General features: G+C 46.1%; 1 protein-coding gene and 1 long non-coding RNA gene across 9 annotated transcripts in view; one reads left to right on the top strand and one right to left on the bottom strand.

The window, feature by feature from the left end:
• The window catches only part of LOC111931518 (uncharacterized), a 36,161-nt gene that overhangs the window by 14,525 nt on the left and 2,193 nt on the right, over positions 1-19,443 (top strand). The window contains exons 2-7 of one of the 2 annotated variants that reach the window (XR_015290101.1): positions 14,274-14,389; positions 15,389-15,463; positions 16,575-16,795; positions 16,880-16,958; positions 17,416-17,492; positions 19,035-19,225. This is a non-coding gene — a long non-coding RNA (uncharacterized LOC111931518). The remainder of the gene's footprint in view (positions 1-14,273; positions 14,390-15,388; positions 15,464-16,574; positions 16,796-16,879; positions 16,959-17,415; positions 17,493-19,034; positions 19,226-19,443) is intronic. The other variant, XR_015290100.1, reaches the window with a different exon arrangement.
• The window catches only part of CTNNA3 (catenin alpha 3), a 399,590-nt gene continuing 391,175 nt past the window's right edge, over positions 11,029-19,443 (bottom strand). For 6 of the 7 annotated variants that reach the window (XM_086900642.1, XM_086900643.1, XM_023930192.2 and 3 more), the window contains one exon: positions 11,029-14,035. In XM_086900642.1, coding sequence (XP_086756768.1) covers positions 13,748-14,035 — 288 coding nt within the window. In that variant the 3' untranslated portion in view covers positions 11,029-13,747. Of the gene's footprint in view, positions 15,440-19,443 lie in introns of all 7 variants that reach the window. The other variant, XM_086900641.1, reaches the window with a different exon arrangement.

A 19,443-nucleotide genomic window follows, 5' to 3' on the forward strand; every position in this document is an offset into this window, starting at 1 on the left:
CATATCCATAAATTCTCATACATATTCATACATTCCTCTTGAGTTTTGGATGTTTCTTTGTTTAGTTTTTACCTTGCCCCCTTCTCAATAAATCCATCTTCTTTGTTCTACTGAGTTTCACATTCCCTGATACCAGAAATGCAATAAATTCCTCCCCCAGAGCTCTGGTCACTGCTGTCTTCATCTGGACAAGATAATCTAAGAATGCAGGAGATCTCCAACCATCTCCTGGAGTCCCTGGGTTATACAAACAAAAGTATTCCCCACTCCAATACCATGCCATAAGTCAACATGTGTATATTATACTGGCATTTCTAAGCTTCATCAATAACACAAATAGAAGGAACCACACTAATACAAGAAAGTTTTCTAACCTTATTGGAATGAATGGTATATGTATATTTGCAAAAAGCCAGCAATGTAATATGTATCTGTAACAGGTCCAAAGCTGGCCTCAGGCTGAAGAGGGAAAATAGGGAGAAGTGCCCCTTGGGAATGGATCTTAAAATTCCCATTAAGGTGTGTCCTGCCATTAGAGTCACAAAGGTTATAACAGTTTTGCTTTTTAGGGATTACCTTTAATACCTTTTGGCTTCTTCTGGGGGAGAAAGAATGTTGTGTGAGAGAGGAAAATCCAAGTTATGTGAGAGGAGCTGCTTTTGATATTGTGACTTAGACTTTGCCTTCAGGTTTAGGGTGTTTAATAAGCCCCTAAGACGAGTTATGACCAAGACAGATGAAACTCTTTAGTTGAATATATAAGCAGCCAATAAAGTTAGCTTATCCTTAGCATTTGTGTTTAAAAGCTTGATTAGTCATGGTATTAATCCTTTGATCTAATTAATTTCATTTAATTCAAACAGCATGGGCTAACTTACTGGTGTACTAATGTAACCATTATTTGATTTGGCTAGTGAATATTTGATTAAGATTTTAAGAAGCTGCAGTATAATTAGCACTTAGTGACACTGCACGTGCTTGTGTTCACTCCCATCACCCAGGGCTGGTGGGGGTGGTCTCCTGCAGGCTCTGCCTCCCTCTCTGCTGCTGTAGGGAAAGGTCACCACAGCTGCCTGGGGAGCCGTGTCACTGGGGACACTGGGGCACACGGGGGGGACACTGGGGCACACGGGGGGGACACTGGGGCACACGGGGGGGACACTGGGGCACACGGGGGAGACACTGGGGCACACGGGGGGGACACTGGGGCACACGGGGGGGACACTGGGGCATACAGGACACACAGGGCAAGCGGCTGCACTCCATCCAGAGCCCAAGAGTCACCACTCCAGCTCAGGGGATACCATTCCCTTTTAAATATTGTATCATGCTGTAATAAATAAATGCAAGCAGAGCTTTTCAAACAGAGATAACCAAAGTTTGATATCTAATTTAATCTTGAAAACAACTGAAATTTCTTTCAGAAGTGCCTACATTTATATGTTGGAAACTAGTTGGTAAAGTGTTTATTTCTGATTCTAAAGTTACTTGTAACAAAATTAATCTAATCTGAGTTTTACTAAGTGGAAAATTCATTTTCACTCCTTTCCTCACCAACAAAAATATTATTGCTGAAGTTTGGTGTGCCCATTTCCTATGCAGTAATTTTGGTGGGAAAAAATAGAAATGAAACATTTAATTTAAATGATGCTTCATCTTCTAATGGTGTTTTGCCAATTTTCAATAGTTAATGGCAGTGTTAATGAAACTTGATTTCTGAGCGATTACACAACGAGTTTCATGCTGTTAAATGAGTAATTAGGACCCTTTGTTGGGAAGGCAGAGTAACAGCTAACACTGTGTGTGGGGGTTTAAAATCCAGCTGAAATTCTGTGCTTGTGCCAGATGTCCAGGCTGGACACGGAATGGCAGAGCCATAGAAACGTTGGGAGCAGGGTGGGCACAGGTGAGATCAAAGATCAGCGTGGCACAGGGAACGTTCCAGAATTCCATCACCCCTCATTGCTTGGGATGCTGCCTTGTGCTGGGACATGCAGAGAGCCTCACCTCATGTGGGGCTGCAGAGGGGAGGAGAGAGCTCCCAGGCCTGCAGGAGGAGCAGGAGCCCCAGGTGCTGGGTGCGTGCCCCATGCTGGGGTTTGGGGTGTGGGCTTTGGGGTGTGGGGTTTGCACTGGGCTCGCTCCTCGCTGCAGCACAGCACGGGGCTCAGCTGCTGCAGGAGCTGCTGCTCCCCTGCAGGGGGGTCCTACCTGGGCCAGGAGCCCACAGGCTGAACCTGGAGATGGCAAATCTGCTCACTGACTGTTCCTTCTTGGCCCAGGGCACTGTTCTGCTCTACCTTGCAATTCCTTCTTGCTTTGGAAGTGCTGCTTTCCCTAAAGGCAGGAGAATCCTTTCCCTGAACCACATCCCTGATGTTCACCCTCTTCTACTTACGTTCCTATGTAGGTCTTCAATCAGTGGCCCAGAAGTCAGTCTGTCTGTTTGTCAGTCTTCTTCCCAATGCCTGATGGTTTTTCCCTGCAGTTCCTTCACTCTTGTCCCAGCAGCTCGAGGACTTGCTGTGTGTGTTCCTGCCCAGCCATTCCCTGCAGAGCTCCCTCCCTTACGATGGGCAGCCCAGCCCTTGAGTTCTTGTGCTTTGGCTGAGGGGTTGTGTTTGTTTTGTTTGTTTTCTTCCAAATGTTTCCCTTTTCTAACTCGAACTTTAGTGAGGACTCACAACATACAGGCTGCTCTAAGGGTTTGAGTCATGCTTTTCACCTCATGCCTTTGATTTCTGGTTTTATTTCTTGCATTTGAGGTGCATGGGGTGTGCTGTGTTTAGTGGGTGGTGCTTCCACAATCCCTTGAACTTGTAAAATACACATGTAATTATGTGCATTATTTCTGGCTTTCTGCAAATACATTTCTGCTTTGCTCTGTGCTACCAATTATTTCATATACTGGGAAATGTTGCAGGAAGACCTGATGCAAGCATTCTGTGACTTCATTGCTAATGTATGCATTCTGAGATACATTAATCTGTTCTACAAGCACTACAAGCTTTCCAAGGTAATTTGGCTTTTAGATTTCTTTAGGTTTAAACATTTAAAAAGGAAGTTTTCCCAATTGAGCTGATCTGAATACATAGTAAGAGGCTCTGATTTCTGTGCTGCTTTACCAGCTTAGAAGAAACTTCAATTACACTTATGGTTATAAATTTTTGTTCTTAACTGCAGTAAAAATTCAGCAACATCCTGAATATCTGCTTTAATTTCTAAAGAACACAGAAATCTTTCTCAGTTTGATGTAGCCATTCCAATTTGTAATTACATGAGGTCAGGGTAGAACATCAGTAGTGCTGAAGTATTCCAGTGTGAGTACTGGGGGAGAAAATGCCTCTGCTAGGACTTGCTTTATTAAGGAAATGAGCAGTGTATATACAAGGAGCTGTAGTCATGGAAGTATGTAACCAGAAGCAAATTAATTGCACTGCCTTCCTTAAATAAGATCTCAGTAAAAGAGGTGAGGTTGAAACTTGTTATTTGACCTGCTGAGTTTCTTCAAATCAAATTTAAAGGGTAATTGATCAGGAAGATAGGAAAAAAAATCCCATTTTCTGTAGGGTGTTTCTGAAGAGATGCTGATGAGTGAGGAGTCACCTCAATGAGACAACTCAAACACTCAACCACGAGGAACATGCAAGGCCTTTTCCTTCTGCTGTCTGGAGTCACCTTCTGAAATCTGGTCAGCTTCGATTTTGCCAAACTCTGCTTGTGCCACTATTTCTAGACTCTCTTTATTTCTAGACTCTGTCTCTATTCAGTAAATAACATGACTATTTGGCATAGGACACAGGTTTTAGTAGAGGGTAGTGCAGGCTGTCTGTAGTTAGTAGGTGTGGAATAGGATTTGTTTTTCCTTATGCAAATCTCCCAAGTGTCCATTTCCAAGCCTTGCAAAAGTCAGTGTTTGGCAATCCACGCAACCTGTGCTTTCCTTGTCTGGCCCTTCCAGCTTTGCTTATCTGTGGAAGCTGCTCTGCTTTGCACAGTGAAATGTTTTTATTTACAGGCTCACAGAGGAAAAGAATTGAAATAAGGGTGCATCCCTAGACCCAGAGGTGAGAACCCGTGCCCTTGGCACGGTGTTTGATTGTTGGTTTGCACTGGCCATGGGGCAGGGTGAGACAGAAGAGGTTTTTTGTGATGTTGGTGCAAATGAAGCAGAGCTGAGAGCTGTGCTGTGTTCTGGAGCAGCCTCGGTGCTGGGGAGGCTGTGAGAGCCCCACGTACCCAGTGGTGCCCATGGGCAGGTCATGGACAAGGGGTAAAATCAGGCTGGTGTGCTTCATACCCACCTTTTATAGCTCACACTGAGATAAAGACAGCAAAGTTTGGGTGTTTTTGGGGTTTGTTTCTGGTACTGTTTGGGGTTTTTTAAGATTAGCATGAACAGAATTTGTAATGCTGATTCCTATACTTGCTTAGATTATTGGTTAACATTTAATTTAAATAATGTCATTTATTTCTCCTGCTGAATGTTCCTCAACTTCTGTAATTCAGGCTGGAATAACAGGTGGTGCCTTGGAGCTGGAATATGGACTGCCAGGTGTAGCATGTGTCTCACAAATGACACAGCTTTCCTGTAAAATTTACTCCAGTGCGTTGTGTCCTGGCTTTCTTTTCAAGGAGTGGCACAGCCCACGGCCTTTCCTGTGTCTTACTTAGCTAAAGGAAATAAAAGTGACTAACTGGAGTGTTGGTCTTATGGAATCTTTAACAAATACAACATTTACTTCTTAAATACTGAAGGAATTTTAATCTCTTTCTAAACACAAAGTCCCTTGACTTCATCCCAAACAGGCCAGAGTTTATTTTTTTGTTGCAGTTTATTCTCCTGTCTTGCTCAGAACTTACTGTTAGGTGTGAGAACATTTCCCTTGTTCTCCAGCCATCAGTGCATCAGCAGTGTGCAGCCCTGACACATCTCATTGAGCTTGTCAGTCATTCTTTGTGTCATCTTAGGGGGGTTTCATCCAAGGCTTTTGGTTCAGATGAAAACTAAAAAGTTCTTCAGCTAAAACAAGTTCTCTGTGGCTGTCCTCTCTTCTGCTGTGTGTGACACGGGATAGAGTTCATGGTGGGGAGAGTCAGAAGTGAGCAGGGTGATGAGAACATCTCCTGGTGCTCAGTTACAGGAGGGAGCAGTTCAGTCATCCCAGCAGTGCTGGATGAGTGCAAAGTTCCCCCAGGAACTGTGGACAGCAAAACTTCCTAAAGGCAGGAAAAATGAAACTTGCCTTAGAAGGTGCTGACATATGGAGTACAATAAAAACTTGTAGCAGTGGCAAAATCAGGTTTTGCCTTTACATCAATTTTGAATGGCTTTAATTATAATTAAGTTATTATATAATTATTATATAATTATAATTAAAAGTAATTTGTATTAAAGTTAATTATGTACATTTTAAAATTACATCACTTGTGTTGCTTTATAATAAGTCTCAGGCCAAGTGACTTTACCAAGATATCATACATGAAAAAGCTGAGAGTCTTAAATTGTACCTCATACTCTGGACAACAAATAAGTTTCAGCTCAAAACTTTTGGTACAGAATAAAATATAGTTAAAATGTGTGCATGTTAAAAACCATAAAGTCATACCATATTTGAACTATAAAATGTACTGCAGATGTGTTTTTCCTTTGTAAAGTCTAATTAACATGATAAGTGGATGTGGCCAGAACGTGTGGACACTCATTTGTTCCATTCATGTCCAGGCTCCCTCCTCCAAAATTCACCACTGGGTGAATAAAAATGGTGGTTTTGCTGCTGTACTGCAGTGTTAGTACAAAAATCAATTTCTTCTGATTTGGAGATGCCAGGTGCCTTCTGAATGTGGTAATTAGTGATCCTGCAAAGATAGTAGAAAAAGTGAAAGGGATGTCAAGAGGAAATCCATCTGTAGAGGAAGAATCAATGTTTTTAATTCATTTCAATTTCTCATTTTACAAACTTCATTACATCCAATTCTATTATGAAAATCCACTCTATCAATATAGGAAATAATAGGAAGAAGAAAGTTCAACTGGATTAGATAATTAATTTATCTGAGTCTTCAAATGTTTCTGGGTTTTTTTTCAATCAGATATAACAAAATTACAGAAGCTCATGTTATTGGTCTCGTGCACAAAAGTTTTATCCAGATAGGTAATTCCGGTCTGTACTTGTCACAAATTCCTGCTGAACTCATCCCCCCAAAGCACAGCAGTTTGCATGGTCAGCAGGAGCTGCTGGGAGTGGAAAAGGCTGCCAGGCTGTTCCTGCTCAGCTCCTGCTGCAGTGCTGCACCTGGGGCATGGCATGGCCAGCGAGGTGTGGGGGCTGCTCCTGCTGCATGCACCGGGGATGGGCCGGGGAACCACTGGGGCTGGACTGGGAATGCACTTGGGGATGCACTGCCTTCTTGGTGTGCCGTGCATTTAGCAGCAATCCTGCCCTGTCTGCTGTCCTGCTCCCCTGCAGTGCCATGCATGCAGTGCTCCTGCTGGGAGGGGATAGCAGGGGAGCCAGGAGCAGAGCACTGCCTGCAGCCCCTGTGCATTGCCTGCAGCCCCTGTGCATGTTTTGATGGGGAGCAGTAGGCACTGCTTCTTGAACTTCCTTGCAGTGTTGCAGATCTGTTATGTCCTTAGCTACGTGGCTGAGGGAAAGTAAAGGGCTCCTCCGGAGATGCAGAATTAAAAGACAAGTACAAATGTGATGCTTTGGGGAGAGCTCAGCCTCTCAGAGCACAGGATGGAAAGCAGTGTCTCCAGAACTGGGAGCCAGGACAGAATTAACAAGCAGTGACAGAAGTGGCTGAGGTCTTTCAAACACTTCTGCTCATCCCCTTTGTTACTGTAGTTCTCAGGAGAGCTGGTTTCCTTGGGGCTCATGTAACAAGAGATTGCAGTGCAGGGCTTCAGGAGACCACTGAATGGTTCCTCATTGTAAAGGAGAAATCTTGGTTTCTAATCTGTCTAAATGTCTTGTTTTCGTTTATGACACATGGTTTGCCATCTGTTCTCAGAGCACACAAGTTTAAGGATGGGAATTTTGAAAAAATGACCATTTTCTAAACAAGGAAATAGTCTGGCTGTTGCCAAAGCACAGATCTCGGGGAGAAGCCTTGGCCACTGCAGTTGGGGTTGTTGACTTTGTAGGTGGAGCCTGCTCTGTGTGCAGTCTGAGGATTTGAGTGCTTTGTAAGCTCCTCTGTAGGTGCTGCTTTAATTCTTCAGTGTTTTGCTATTAATCCCAGTTTTATCCTCTCTTTAGGTATCAGAATCTTTAGGCATTACAGTGGGCAATTAACACAGCTTGCCAGAACAGCTTGGCACTCGAGTAAAGAGGTTGGAGTCTTATTGCCAGGGAGGCAGTGTGGGAATGATGACAATTAGGCTGAAGCTGGCCAGTGGATCTTTTACTCAATTAAGTAGAGCTAACTACAATGGAAAATCTGTTTACAAGGGAAAAAGAAATATGTTGAAGAAATATGGGGAGCTTCTCTCTCTCTGCATCCCTCATGTTAGGCAAGCAGGAGCAGGTTGGGATTATACTGATTTCACAGGACAAAGAGAAACCTTCCACTCCAGAAGCAAGGATGGAATTCAAGTCAATGTTGGACAGGTAAAAATAATATTGAAAGCATTGCAAGTGATCCGAGTGCTGTTCATCTCGTGTGCTTCCAGCAGGCTGCTCCATGAGGGTGTTAAAGCAGCACTTGGGGATGTCAGTCCTAGCACTGCCTTTCCCCTCTGCCAAGCAATGTATCCCTTGAATCCCATCCTTAGAGAACTGTCTGGGGAAAATGAGGAGTGAGCTTCCTTAGGAAGGTGCTTGGTGCCTTTCACAATCCCGACCACGTGCTGACAGTGCTGGGTACGGGGTGGGCACATGGAGGAGGAATTCCATGCACAGAAAGCTGCCAGAGGCATTTCTGCAGGAAAGCAGCACTTCCCTCTGTCCCCTTGGGAAATGCTGCCCTAACAAGGAAATTCCAACCCTGGGATTGGTCACGTTCTGTGAATGTCACTGCTCTCCCCTTCTGCCCTGGGCTCAGCGAGGGGTGCCCATTGTCCCCTGCAGCAGATTGCCAGCAGCAGTAGCAGCGCAGAGGAGAGCTGGGCTGGCTGATGGCACCCACAGCTGCAGTTCTGGCAGCCCACAGCTCCACAGCTGGGGTGAAGGTGCCAAACAGGGAGTGGGGACAGCTGGGAAACGCCAGGAGATGGCTGGGAGAAGGCACTGGGACGGGGGCCGTGCCCAGGTGGCACAGCAGCTGGACCTGGCTGAGGTACTGGAACTGGCACCCTAAAGCTTTGCCTCCATGAAGTATCCAGCTCCAGGGAACTAGAACACTTTGGCTTGTGGCTGGATTTCTGAACACCTAAACTCCCGTTTTGGTCACAGGCTGAACCCATTTTACTGTGAGATTTACACCTGGGAGTATCGAGTGCAGGCAGTGGCTTACACACAAGCTAAAAAAGCAGAATAGAATAGAGAAGGGCTGGGACAAGAGGAGTGAACACAGAACAGCTTGGCAGGTTTGAGTCTTGAATTGCACTCCAGTGACAAGGTTGTCTACACTTTTTATTTTTAGGGGAGATGATGGGTTTAGTTCCCAGTGAGTGCTGCAGATGGAATCCCTGGGATGGATCCAGTGACTGAAACGTTAGCACGTTTGTAGGTGCTGCATTCATTGCACAGCCCTGAGAACAAGAGGTTCTTTGGGGGGAACAGGGAAGAGCAGCTGAAGGACAGGATGCTGGGGGAAGTGAAGCATCTTAGTCATTCTTGTTAACATAACAACTACTTGTCTTGAAATTATATTGGCTTGTGTAATGCTTGCAGCTAGACAGAAATTATTTCAGTGATAATAGAGCTCACCCTAAGCCAAAAATTTGTCTCATTTCCCTTTCTTTTTATAGCAAATAAGTATGAATATCCTATTCAAACTCTTCAAAGGTTTGCAGACATAATTATTCTGTGCTTATTTTTAATTGCTGGGGGCTTAAGTTCCAGTCTGCTTTCTGATGAGATGCAGTTGCTGTACTTGTGCCATAGGTTGCTGACACGTTTTTCCCTATCAGATAATTTAGAAAATCAGAAAATTGAGGCTGAGTATGAGAAGCTGCACCTTTATAAAGTGAAACATTCAGGTACTTCTGTGTACTTGCTAAGAATTCTAACAAATTCAGTTTATCGATAACTAAGTAATATGTAATTACATAAATATATCTAACTACAAATATCTATTTAATTGGAATAGTTACCTGAATTTGTTACTTGTATTTTATGAATGTGTTCAATAGTCATTACTAATGTGTGTTGTAATAGGTATAAAATATAAACAGGTACATAAGAGAGGGTTATTTTGCTGGCAGCTGGGGCAGGTGGTTTGCAGTGTGTGCCTGGGCTCTGCCCCTCTCTGTGGTGAATATTTCTGCACAAAGTCTGTGGCACCTGTATAATCCATATGGAATCACAGATGCTGAGGGCTTGGAGTGAACCTTGAAGACCATCTTGTCCAAAACTTGCTGCTATCCCAGGTTACTCAGGGCATTATCCAGCCTTGGACACTTCCAGGGATCTGGGGCACCCCAGCCTCCCTGGGCAACCTGTGCCAGGCATCACCAGCACCCTCACAGTGAATAATTCCTTCCCCACATCTCATCTACAGCTCTCCCTTTCAGTTTGTACCCAAGATGTAAAGTAGCAGAGCTCTAGTCCTCTCTTTTCTGTCCTCAGCTCACTCCTTAGTGCAGGTGAGTTAAATCAAAATCTTGCAATATGCACCCCAAAATTCAATTGGATAAACTGATGGAAACCTTCCCGACAGCAAGTTGCTCTGGCTGTTTTATTGACTTGTTTTCATTTGAGGTTCTAAGGAGCACATCCCTAGCAAGCTGCAAAGCCCCCGGCCCCAGTGATGGCTGAGAGGATGAGACTGGGTTTGTAGAGGGGAGTGGAAGGCACAAAAGACCTTTTGCTGTTTTCTGCCATTCTCTCAGCCATGCTGGCTGGTTCGGTGTGGTGCAGTGTGGGAGCAGTTTCCTGTCCCATGCACTGGTTCCCATCCAGTGCTGGAGCTCAGGGAATGCAGCAACCGAGGCACAGGGGATTGCTGGAGCAGGGAGCAGCAGCTCCATGAACCCTGCACGAGCAGGGCCTGTCCCACAGCCCCGAGTGCAGGGAACTGAGAGGTGCAGCATCCTGCACAGGGCATCTCTGCTGCATCCACCTCCTGCACTGCGAGTTTTCATCCCAACTCCTGCTTCTAGGAAATGAGTTCCTCAGCTTCCAGATCCTTGGACCACAACAGCACATTCCTCCTGTTGATGAGACATCGGGGGCTTTAAAGTATTTTCATGGTTTGTTTGCCATTTCTGCTTTGGATGTATTTAGTTTTCCTTTATGCCAAGAAAGCTCCCAGTGAGTTGTGGTTTATTATATTTATTATTTGGAAGGTGGTATTTTTCAGTGCAGCACCACCACTTGCAGTGCACGACACTAAACCTGTGGCTTTATAATTAACACTGCCGCTGCATTTCCTGCTCTTTAACTAAACACAAGTGTGTAGTATCGTCTGCTTGGTGGTTAATTATTATTTAATCACTCATCTGTTGAATTGCAGATGAAATGAGTGCTCTAGCTGTGCTGTGTCCCCAGCCCCAGGGGCAGTGGGGTCATTCCCTGTTGTGTGTACCCAGGCAGGGCTCTGGATGCTGCACAGGATCCTGCAGGGGGCCGGGGGGGCTCCCTGGGCCCTGGCTGTGCCAGAGCTGCTTCTCCAGCCCCAATGTTGGCATGCAGGGCTGCGGCAGGAACAGCACAGCTTGGGCACTCTGCGAGAGCCCAGCGCTGTCCTGGGACCCCTCTGCCTCTGCCAGCACTGCCTGCTTGCTCCCTTCTGCTTTTGAATGCAGCCAGAGGCAACAAGGGCTCATTCAGCTCATTCCCTGAGCCTCACGCACTGCTAAGGCACCAGACTTCAACCAGGAGCAGCACACAAGGGATAAGCAACATCTGGAAGCAAACACAGGTTTTACATAGAATTTTATTATCTGCTGCTGATAACGACATTTTTTTATTTTTTGTGAAAAAGAAAACTTCGAAAGGTTCATGAAAGAACTTGCTGTATAAACATTTCTCAAAAGCTTCAGTTGTGGACTTAGGAAATGAAAGACACAAACCTTTCAAAAAGCGCTGCAGGACCTGTAAAACACCACTCCAGGCCTGATGGCAGGCTGCTCACTGGTGCTCTTTAGGAGAGATGCAGCTCTGGAGTTTCCCTAGTGGTACCAGGCTATGGAGGGAGAAAAAGTAAATCAGCTGTTTGGAAAAAAAAAAAAATCAAATCTTTGGGATTCATGGAAATGACACAGCCCTGTCCTCTCAAACTAACGAGCTTCAGCAATGGGGCTCTCACCTTTCAGTGCTCTAGGGAAAATTTCCTTTACTTTGCTCTGTAATGTGGCAATGGGGAGAGGCCAGGGCATGAAATAATGATGAAATAATCTGAGCTGTGAGGGCACCGTGGGGGGATGTGCTGGTGAGGGACAGACAGAAACTGGGCTAGTAGGGAATGAGGAGCTTGGACCAGAACTTACTGAGCAGTTCATCCTCCTTCCCAGTTCTCCCTGGTGGCAGGGTAGTGGTGGTTCCCTGCTTTCCAAACTGCCTGTGAGGGGTAATGAGCTGGGCTCCTTACAGCTCCAGGACTTCTCAGCCAGGAATAAACCTTTTCACTTGGCACTGAGTGGGACCCAAGATAAATTTAGTCTAGATTGAAACGCCATTCTTTGGGCTCTTCTCAACAACCTGCAGTGGCTTTTAAATTCCTTGTTCATTTAGAGGGTGGTCTGTGTGTAATAAATTGGTGTGTTGAGCTCAAACTGGCTACTGAGCATGGCCAGGGTAGGAGCAGAGCCTGGCAGTGCAGGCAGGAGATGGAATGAAGCATGGAGTGTGCTGTGGGGATACTGATGCTGTGAGCACACCTGGCAGGCCCTGAGCTGCAGCCACTGAACCATTCCCACAGCACTGACAGCAGCTCCTCGGGGCTAAATCAGTAACGGGATCCAGGGCATCGGCTCCGAACGCTGCCCGTGGCCACTGGGGTCACTGGTATCACTCGTGCTGGGGTCACTGGTGTTACTGGAGCTGGGGTCACTGGAGCCAGGGTCTCTGGTGTCACTTGTATTACTGGAGCCAGGGTCTCTGGGGTCACTAGTGCCACTGGTGTCACTAGTGCTGGGGTCACTGGTGTTACTGGGGTCACTGGTATCACTGGAGCCAGGGTCACTGGTGGCACCGGTGTCACTGGTGCCAGGGTCCCTGGTGTCACTGGAGCCAGGAGGGTTTCAGGGCACTCACCCCAGGGCTGTGCCAGCTCCCCTGCTGCCTCTGGAGCCCCAGAGGAGCCCCCAAAGGCAGGAGACAGTGCTGAGACCTTGATGCAAACAGCCTGGAGGGAACTGCAGCTGGAAAAGGTGAATTTCTTCCACACTTCCCCTTTCATTCCATTAACTAGTTGCACTGTCAGGGAAGGTGGAAGAACCATCTGTAGAAATTTTAATTCACTGCAGTTTGACAGCCCACAGAGTCCTGGGCTTACACACAGAGCAGCCCAAGGGAAGGGCACAGCTCAGGGTTGTTCTTGCTGCCCACACTGGGCTGGGTCAGGCACTGCTGTGCAAACATGGTCAGAAATGACCGGGGGCAGCAGCCCAGAGTGTGGAGCCATCCCACAATGGCAGGCACTGACACACAGCGAGCTCTGGCTCTGCCTTCACCTCAGCAAATGTAGGAGGCCAAAGGATTCCATGAATGGCCAAGCAAAGACATCTTGAGTAACAACTGCAGTCTGGGAAAAAGGCATGACGTGGCAAAAAGGCAAGTTAGGTCTGTCTAAAAAAATAAATACAAGTGGATTTCAGATTCCAAAGTATTTAGAAAAATTAGGTTTTTGTAAGTACACTGCACAGGTCTGGCCTAGCAGGATTTACCCTCATTACACACTTTGAGTGCAGCCCTTCAGCACTCACCAGCACTCCACCTGCATTTAGGACTCATCTGTCAGAAGGAACTTAATTCCCTACACTTGCTTTAGAAAAGTCTCCCCATTGCTAAGAGTCAATATTTGAGTATTTCACACACTGGTATCAGAATAATGATTTATTTCAAAGTTGTTCTTTCTTGCAGCAATTAGGAAAGTTTTTTATTGTTAATGTCTGATTTATCTGGCACTCAGCAGATTTACTGGGGCTCACAGAAGAGAGCAGGGAGCAGAACACAGATCCCTGTTCGTGCTTCCAAAGGCCTCCTGAAGAGCTGCAATCCCTGCTGGCTCGCAGGCAGTGCTTTTTGTAGTGCATCATTCCATCCACTTCGTGTGGTTCACCAAACATCTTCAGGCTCCCATTTCCAAGGCACAGCCCTTGGATGCTGGAGCCAGGTTGAGGGGCTGGGCTGGGCTGAGCAGCAGTTTGAGATGCTTTGCCACAAAGCAGCTGTGCTGCAGTGGGAGCACCTCTGACACTGCTGAAGGAAAGCACACAGACACTGCAGCTTGGCCCTGCAGGAGAATCCTTTTCACCTCTGTGCTTCTAATCAACCCAACAGCATTTCAAATCCTTTCAGCAAGTGTTACCTTACAGATTTAGAGCAAAACATTGACATATATAATTATTAAATAAGTGGGGGAAAAGATGAAAAATCATTGGAAATTTAAAATAGGAAGACATAATGGCAAACTATTAGACTATTTCTCTGCCCCTGAATTCACTCATGACTTGCACAGGATGGATTCTCTTCTTTGCAGAACCTTTCCTGACAGCAGCATAGATTTCTTCTGGCTTCTCTCTTTTAATCAGGGGCTTCTTCTCTGGAGCCTTCATTCTCCACATGACAACTGGATGTCGTGGGCCGGTAGGACTCTGAATCTTGATGATTTTTGTGGATGCGATGTAGGACATCTTCACTGTCTGCACCACAGAATTCATGAGATTTTTGGCGGCCTGAATTAGTGAAGTGACGCTGTCCAGCTGTAACAGCAAACAAACAGCAGCTGAGAAGTCAGTGTGCTTTTAATCACAGCAGGCACGGGAATAAACAATTAATAAGGAAAACTACCAGAGACTAAACCATAACTTGTGTATTTTCCCTGGTGTGTTTGATCACTGTACTCATGCTCTGCTGCTCAGATCTTTGTGATGTACAGAAATTGGTGCTGGTGGAATGTTTAGGAGATAATGCCAATTGTTTTGGTTTTTTCTGTAACAGGAATTCACACTGCTAGTCTGCAGGCCCCTGTTGCAGTTACTGCTGATGGGTAATGAGACTGAATTGAGGAAGAACTGTGAAAATGTGAGCCCTTGCTTCCTTTGTTCCAGCACTAGGTAAGGCCTCAGCTGCTCCTGTCCCATTCCAGGCTCGCTCAGGAGCAGTGCTGGGATCCTCTGAGCTGTCTGGCTCTGGCAGAGCTGCTGAACCCATTCTCAGCAGCCAAGATTTGTACGGGACATTAGAAGTGGGACAACCCCATTCTATGGAAATGGCAGTGCCTGTGTGGCTTCTCCAGCTGCTTGGGCAGTGCCAGCCGAGGGCAGAACAAAGCCCATGGGCTGTGGGCACCTTCCCCAGCACTGGCACTGCAGGGTGTCATCCTCACTGCCATGGACAGCACACAGGAGCTGGGGAAGCTCTCCATGGCTGGGCTGGAGAAACAGCAGCATTACTCTCCAAAACAGGAGAGCCTTGGCACTCCAGCTGTGAAACATCCCCTCTGCTGAAACGTTTGTGTAAAAGCATTCAGGCCACTTCTCTGAAGGGCTACCCCTGGCTTTAGAGAGATCCCATCCATTGCCATCCAGCCCAACCCCAGAGCCTTGGGCAAGGTACACATTTACAAAGTGGGTTATTAGGAAAGGTGTGAGGACTTCTCCCTTTGCCAGGCCAAACAAATGGATCAGGTGAGGGAGGTGTGTTATTATTGTCTGGCTTCATTGCAGTTGTGTAACACAAATGCAAATAAAGCAGAATAAAAATGCAGCCAGGAGGTTGGATTTAGTTGCAATTTGGAAACGCCTCTGAACTGGCAGAAAACTCTTGCAGTTACTACAACACACATGCTGCTCTCTGGGAATGCAAAAAATAAAAACCCAGGAGGTATGTGATGGCAAACTGAAGCACTGGCAGAGCAGTAACACCACTATGAAGCTGCTGGGACAAAGGAAAAGCTGGTTTTGGTTCTGTGGCAGATGGTGAATGGGCTCCAGAAGTTTCCCAGTGACTCCAGTGTGTGCAATCGCTGTGCCTTTTTGAAGCTGCTGGGTGATAGAGGCATGTGAGGAGGGGTGGCAGGCTGGGCAGCAGATAAATTCCTGTTTGCATGGCAGGAAAAAGGCTTCTAGAAGAACGTGGAAGCATCCAGGCAGGATGACTTCTTCCTGTGGAACATGGAGAGTGTTGAGGTGAGCACTAGAACTTAGCTGGCCTTTCCTCTCCTGTGCAAACTGAACACTTCCCTCCTCCTCCTGCCCCCTGCAGCTTCACAGATCCGCTGTGGAACAGCCCAGGGCTCCTTCACCCCACCACCAGGATCAAGAAAACCGATTCCATGGTTTCTTAAACTATAATTACAGGTATCTACCACAAGCAGCAGAGCTTGAGGGGTGCCTAGTTTTCAGTTACAGCCTCATCCAAATCAGCATGCAGCCATGTCAGCCTCGTGCTGACAGAGGCTCTGTGAGGGGACCCCTGTCAGCTCCAGTGTTTTAAATGCTCAAGAGCCAAAGGCTGACTCCAACCCAAGGGCAGAGCTGCTCCAAGAGGCAGAATTCCTGCCCTTGTCAGAGGAGCTGTGCCCCAGCACTCCAGCTGTACAAAAGATGCCCTGAGCCAGAGAGCGGTGCAGGTAGCTGGCCCCAAGCTGTGAGAACAGCTCTGTGTGTCCCTGCAGAAAGGCAGTGACTTGGAGTGTGACTGAGGTGTGTCACCTGGGCTGGGACAGGCTGGGAGGTGCAGGGACACTCAGCTAACGCTGCCCTTTAGCACTGCCTGTGTCCTTGTGTCCCCTCAGCTTTCTGATGCACCTCACATCTGCCTTCTGTTGTGTTGGGGTATTAAGTGCATTCAGAATTTTGGAGAAGCTTTTAGAGGTTTTTAGCTGTGTACTAAAGATGGTGACAATCAGGCCATACATTCAGTCTTTTTTTGGGCTTTAGAGCAGCTGTTTTCCCACCTCAGTGCCAGTGACACTGCACAGTTTGGTGGAAATCTGCTCTTCTGTAAAACTGCTGTACTCAAGAACTGTCTTCACTTGGATGCTTCTATCTCAGATATTCAGCAGGCTCTTCAAGGTCTCGTATCCAGGAAAACCGAAGAAATGAAACTTGGCATAAATGAAAGACTGATAAAATATTCATTGAGCGTTTAAGTTCATTTCACTTACAGAGATGTAGCTGCAAACTCTGCAGTGCACAGCAAGCGGTACATAAAGATTCACTAGCAAAACAAACAAACCAACCAACCCCAAACTAAAAGCTGTTTCATTTTTGGCTAACTCCACTTCTGCTCTTTCAGCATCTTCCATGGAGATTAAACATCCCAGCCTCCAGATTTTACAGGTCTGACTGGGGGAGTTAGGAGAGTAATTCATTAAGGGCTTTAGGAAAGACATCCCTTTGCCATTTTGTCACCTGTCCTGTGAGCATTAGGACTTGGCTGCTGTTGCAAAAGGAACTGAGAATTATTCTGGCCACTGTGATTCCACACTGGGGTGGAACACACAAGATACAGAGCAGGTGAGAATATTATTTAAGAAGAAACAACCCCACCCCAAATCAGGCTGGCAGCTCTCATGCTGAAATCCACTCTCCCATCTCAAGTGCTTTTATTCCTCCTCTGCAGTAAGTCCTGAGAGCAAGCAGCAAACTCTTCACTGAATACTGAAGCTGAAGGAAATAGGTAAGAAACAAATCTTGAAACTTTCAGTTTGTTTACACCTGTTGTATTTCTCTCACTTTTGTGAAGGAATTTCCTGTCTAAGCTAATTCTAATAATAATTAAATAATTAAGATAATAAATAATTAATAATAATATTAAACAATAATAATAAAGAATTAAATAATTAATTCACAATTAGTGAATTAATTCAATTAGTTCACAATACCCTGAGTCATATTGACAGTTCAGCCAGATTTAGGTTTTTCATACAGGTGGAAACTGAGAACTGAATGTCAGATACGGAGTCTTTTAGCAATGTTTGAGGTCTAAACTTAAAATTCTTCTTGAAACAAGGTCAGTTATTAAAAATTGGTTTTAATTAAAACATGGGGTTCATTAAATACATTCCTAGAAGCAGATTTCCTTTGGTACTGTATACCCAGAGACAAAGACTGAATTTTATTTCTGTATTTCTTAGACAGCTACATCTGAAAGTAACTTAAGTTCTACATTTTTGGGGAGAGCAGTGAGTATGTGAGTAGTGCTGCATTTCAGGTAAGGAGTCCTTGCTACATTGTGCTTTTGATTTGAATCGTGCTTTTTTACTAGGCATAGCTGTTTTAAATCATTTTATGGTTCTCTCACTAAGGTTGCTATATAAAATAGTCATTTAATCCCTTAAGATTAAAGGTAGCAGAACAATCCAAACAGGTGCTAGGAGTGAAATCTCACCTGTTGAAGGCATTGGAGTTCTTGCTGGGCCTTGGCCAGGATTTTACCACCAGTTACTTGCCTGTTTTTTCCCTTTTTCCCCCAGTCAGAGTAGTGTTAATTCCTTTCCAGTGGGGAGGGAGCTCCTGTGATCAGCAGGACAGTGGCACCAGAAGATGGTGACTCGGTCACGAGCCGTGGGTGCCCCTGCAGCTGCCAGGGAACACAGAACTGGCCCAGGTCCAAGCCCACGCCAGCTGGGATGGGAAATGAGCCAAAGGCAGCTTTGCCATCGTGGTTCTTTGCTCTGGAAACTGTTCCCTCAGTGTCTGCTCAGCTCTGCTCTCCCTCAGGGATACTGCATAGATCTCATCCCCAGGGACGTGGCCGCAAGAAATCTGCTTCACTGCTTGAGTGGCTTTTCAAGGAGCTGAGATTTCCTACAAATGTGGCCATTCCATTGGTTTCCTGTGTCTGTGTGTCCTTCAGTGACTGCATTCCAGACCTCAGAGGGGTCTGGGGTTCGTTCTATGTTTGTCCCATTTGGAGGCAGGGAAATTGAATCTAATGGACTAAAAACCAACCATTACCAGAGTGTGCTTCAGGCTAAGCAGGATTCAGAGAACTGAAACTGAGTTCTATAATTAGCCCAGGCCGGTGTCCAAGTTAAATGATAAACAAGTTACATTAAGGGCTGTGAAACTGTTCCTGTGCAGCACCATGATGGAGCAGATGCTCAGCCAGGCGGGTGCCTCAGTCCCTCCCCACTACTGCTGCTTCCACTTCCAGGGAGGATTTTAAAAAAAGGAATTTTTTTTTAAAAAACAGGCCCTTGAGAAATGAGAACAGTGGCTTAATATAAATCCTTTCCTTGCTGTTGAGGAAGAAATTGAGTGTTTGTTGCAATAATCTTGTACATACACTGAGGCTAAGAGCTGGGAGACACATCCTGGTTTTGCTAATTACAGGAGCAGTTATTACTAGGAAAAGTTAGGTGTCCTTTAGCGTACATTACCAGAAACACTTCCTGCTCCTTTCAATTAGTTTTTCTCAGTAGATGCAGTTTAGAAAGCAATAGTAACCGAGCTCTCTGTAAGTGACTGACAGGAAAATCTGTCCCTGGCTTTGCTTCCAAAGGCCTGGGTTTCTGTATCCACACACCTACCACTGTGTGCTAGGCAAAAGGAAGAAAGGTGCAGTGGTACTTGATATAATAAAAAACCCAGAGTGAAGCACTTCTGTCAACTCTCAGCAGACAAAATCTTGTGTCAGCTCTTGGGGTTAATGTCAGCTTTTAGAAATCAGGCAGTTTAGCACAATACTAGGGTAAGGCATTTCATGCATGCTGTGAGGCCCTGTGATGAACCTCCCCATCCATTCAAACAGGCTGAACCAAGAGCTCTCAGGAAGTGCCAAGGACAGACAGACCAGGAGAGGGGATGTAGAGCAGGAGCTGTGCTCAGGGGCTCTGGCAGAGCAGCCACTGTGGATCTGAAGGAATGTGGGATGCTGTTCCACCAAAGCCCACCCAGCAGTGAGAGCAGGACAGCAGCACTGGAGGCAGAGGAACAGAGCAGGTACCTGTGGTGACTCGAGTGGGCTCTCAGGGCAGCCCCTGTTCCCGTGTGATTCCCAACTTGCTGCTTTTAGCCCTTTGTTCCCTCCATCCAGTCCTGCTGGGGCCACAGCAAGGCTGCTGAGCCCATCTCACTCCTCTTGCAGGGGGAAAGCACAGCCAGGAAAAGCTGAAAGGAGCTGAAATGCTCCCATCTCCTGCCCTGCCAAAGGGGCAGCT

The sequence above is a fragment of the Cyanistes caeruleus genome, chromosome 8, assembly GCF_971803275.1.
Source record: "Cyanistes caeruleus chromosome 8, bCyaCae1.hap1.1, whole genome shotgun sequence".
Taxonomy (NCBI): Eukaryota; Metazoa; Chordata; class Aves; order Passeriformes; family Paridae; genus Cyanistes; species Cyanistes caeruleus.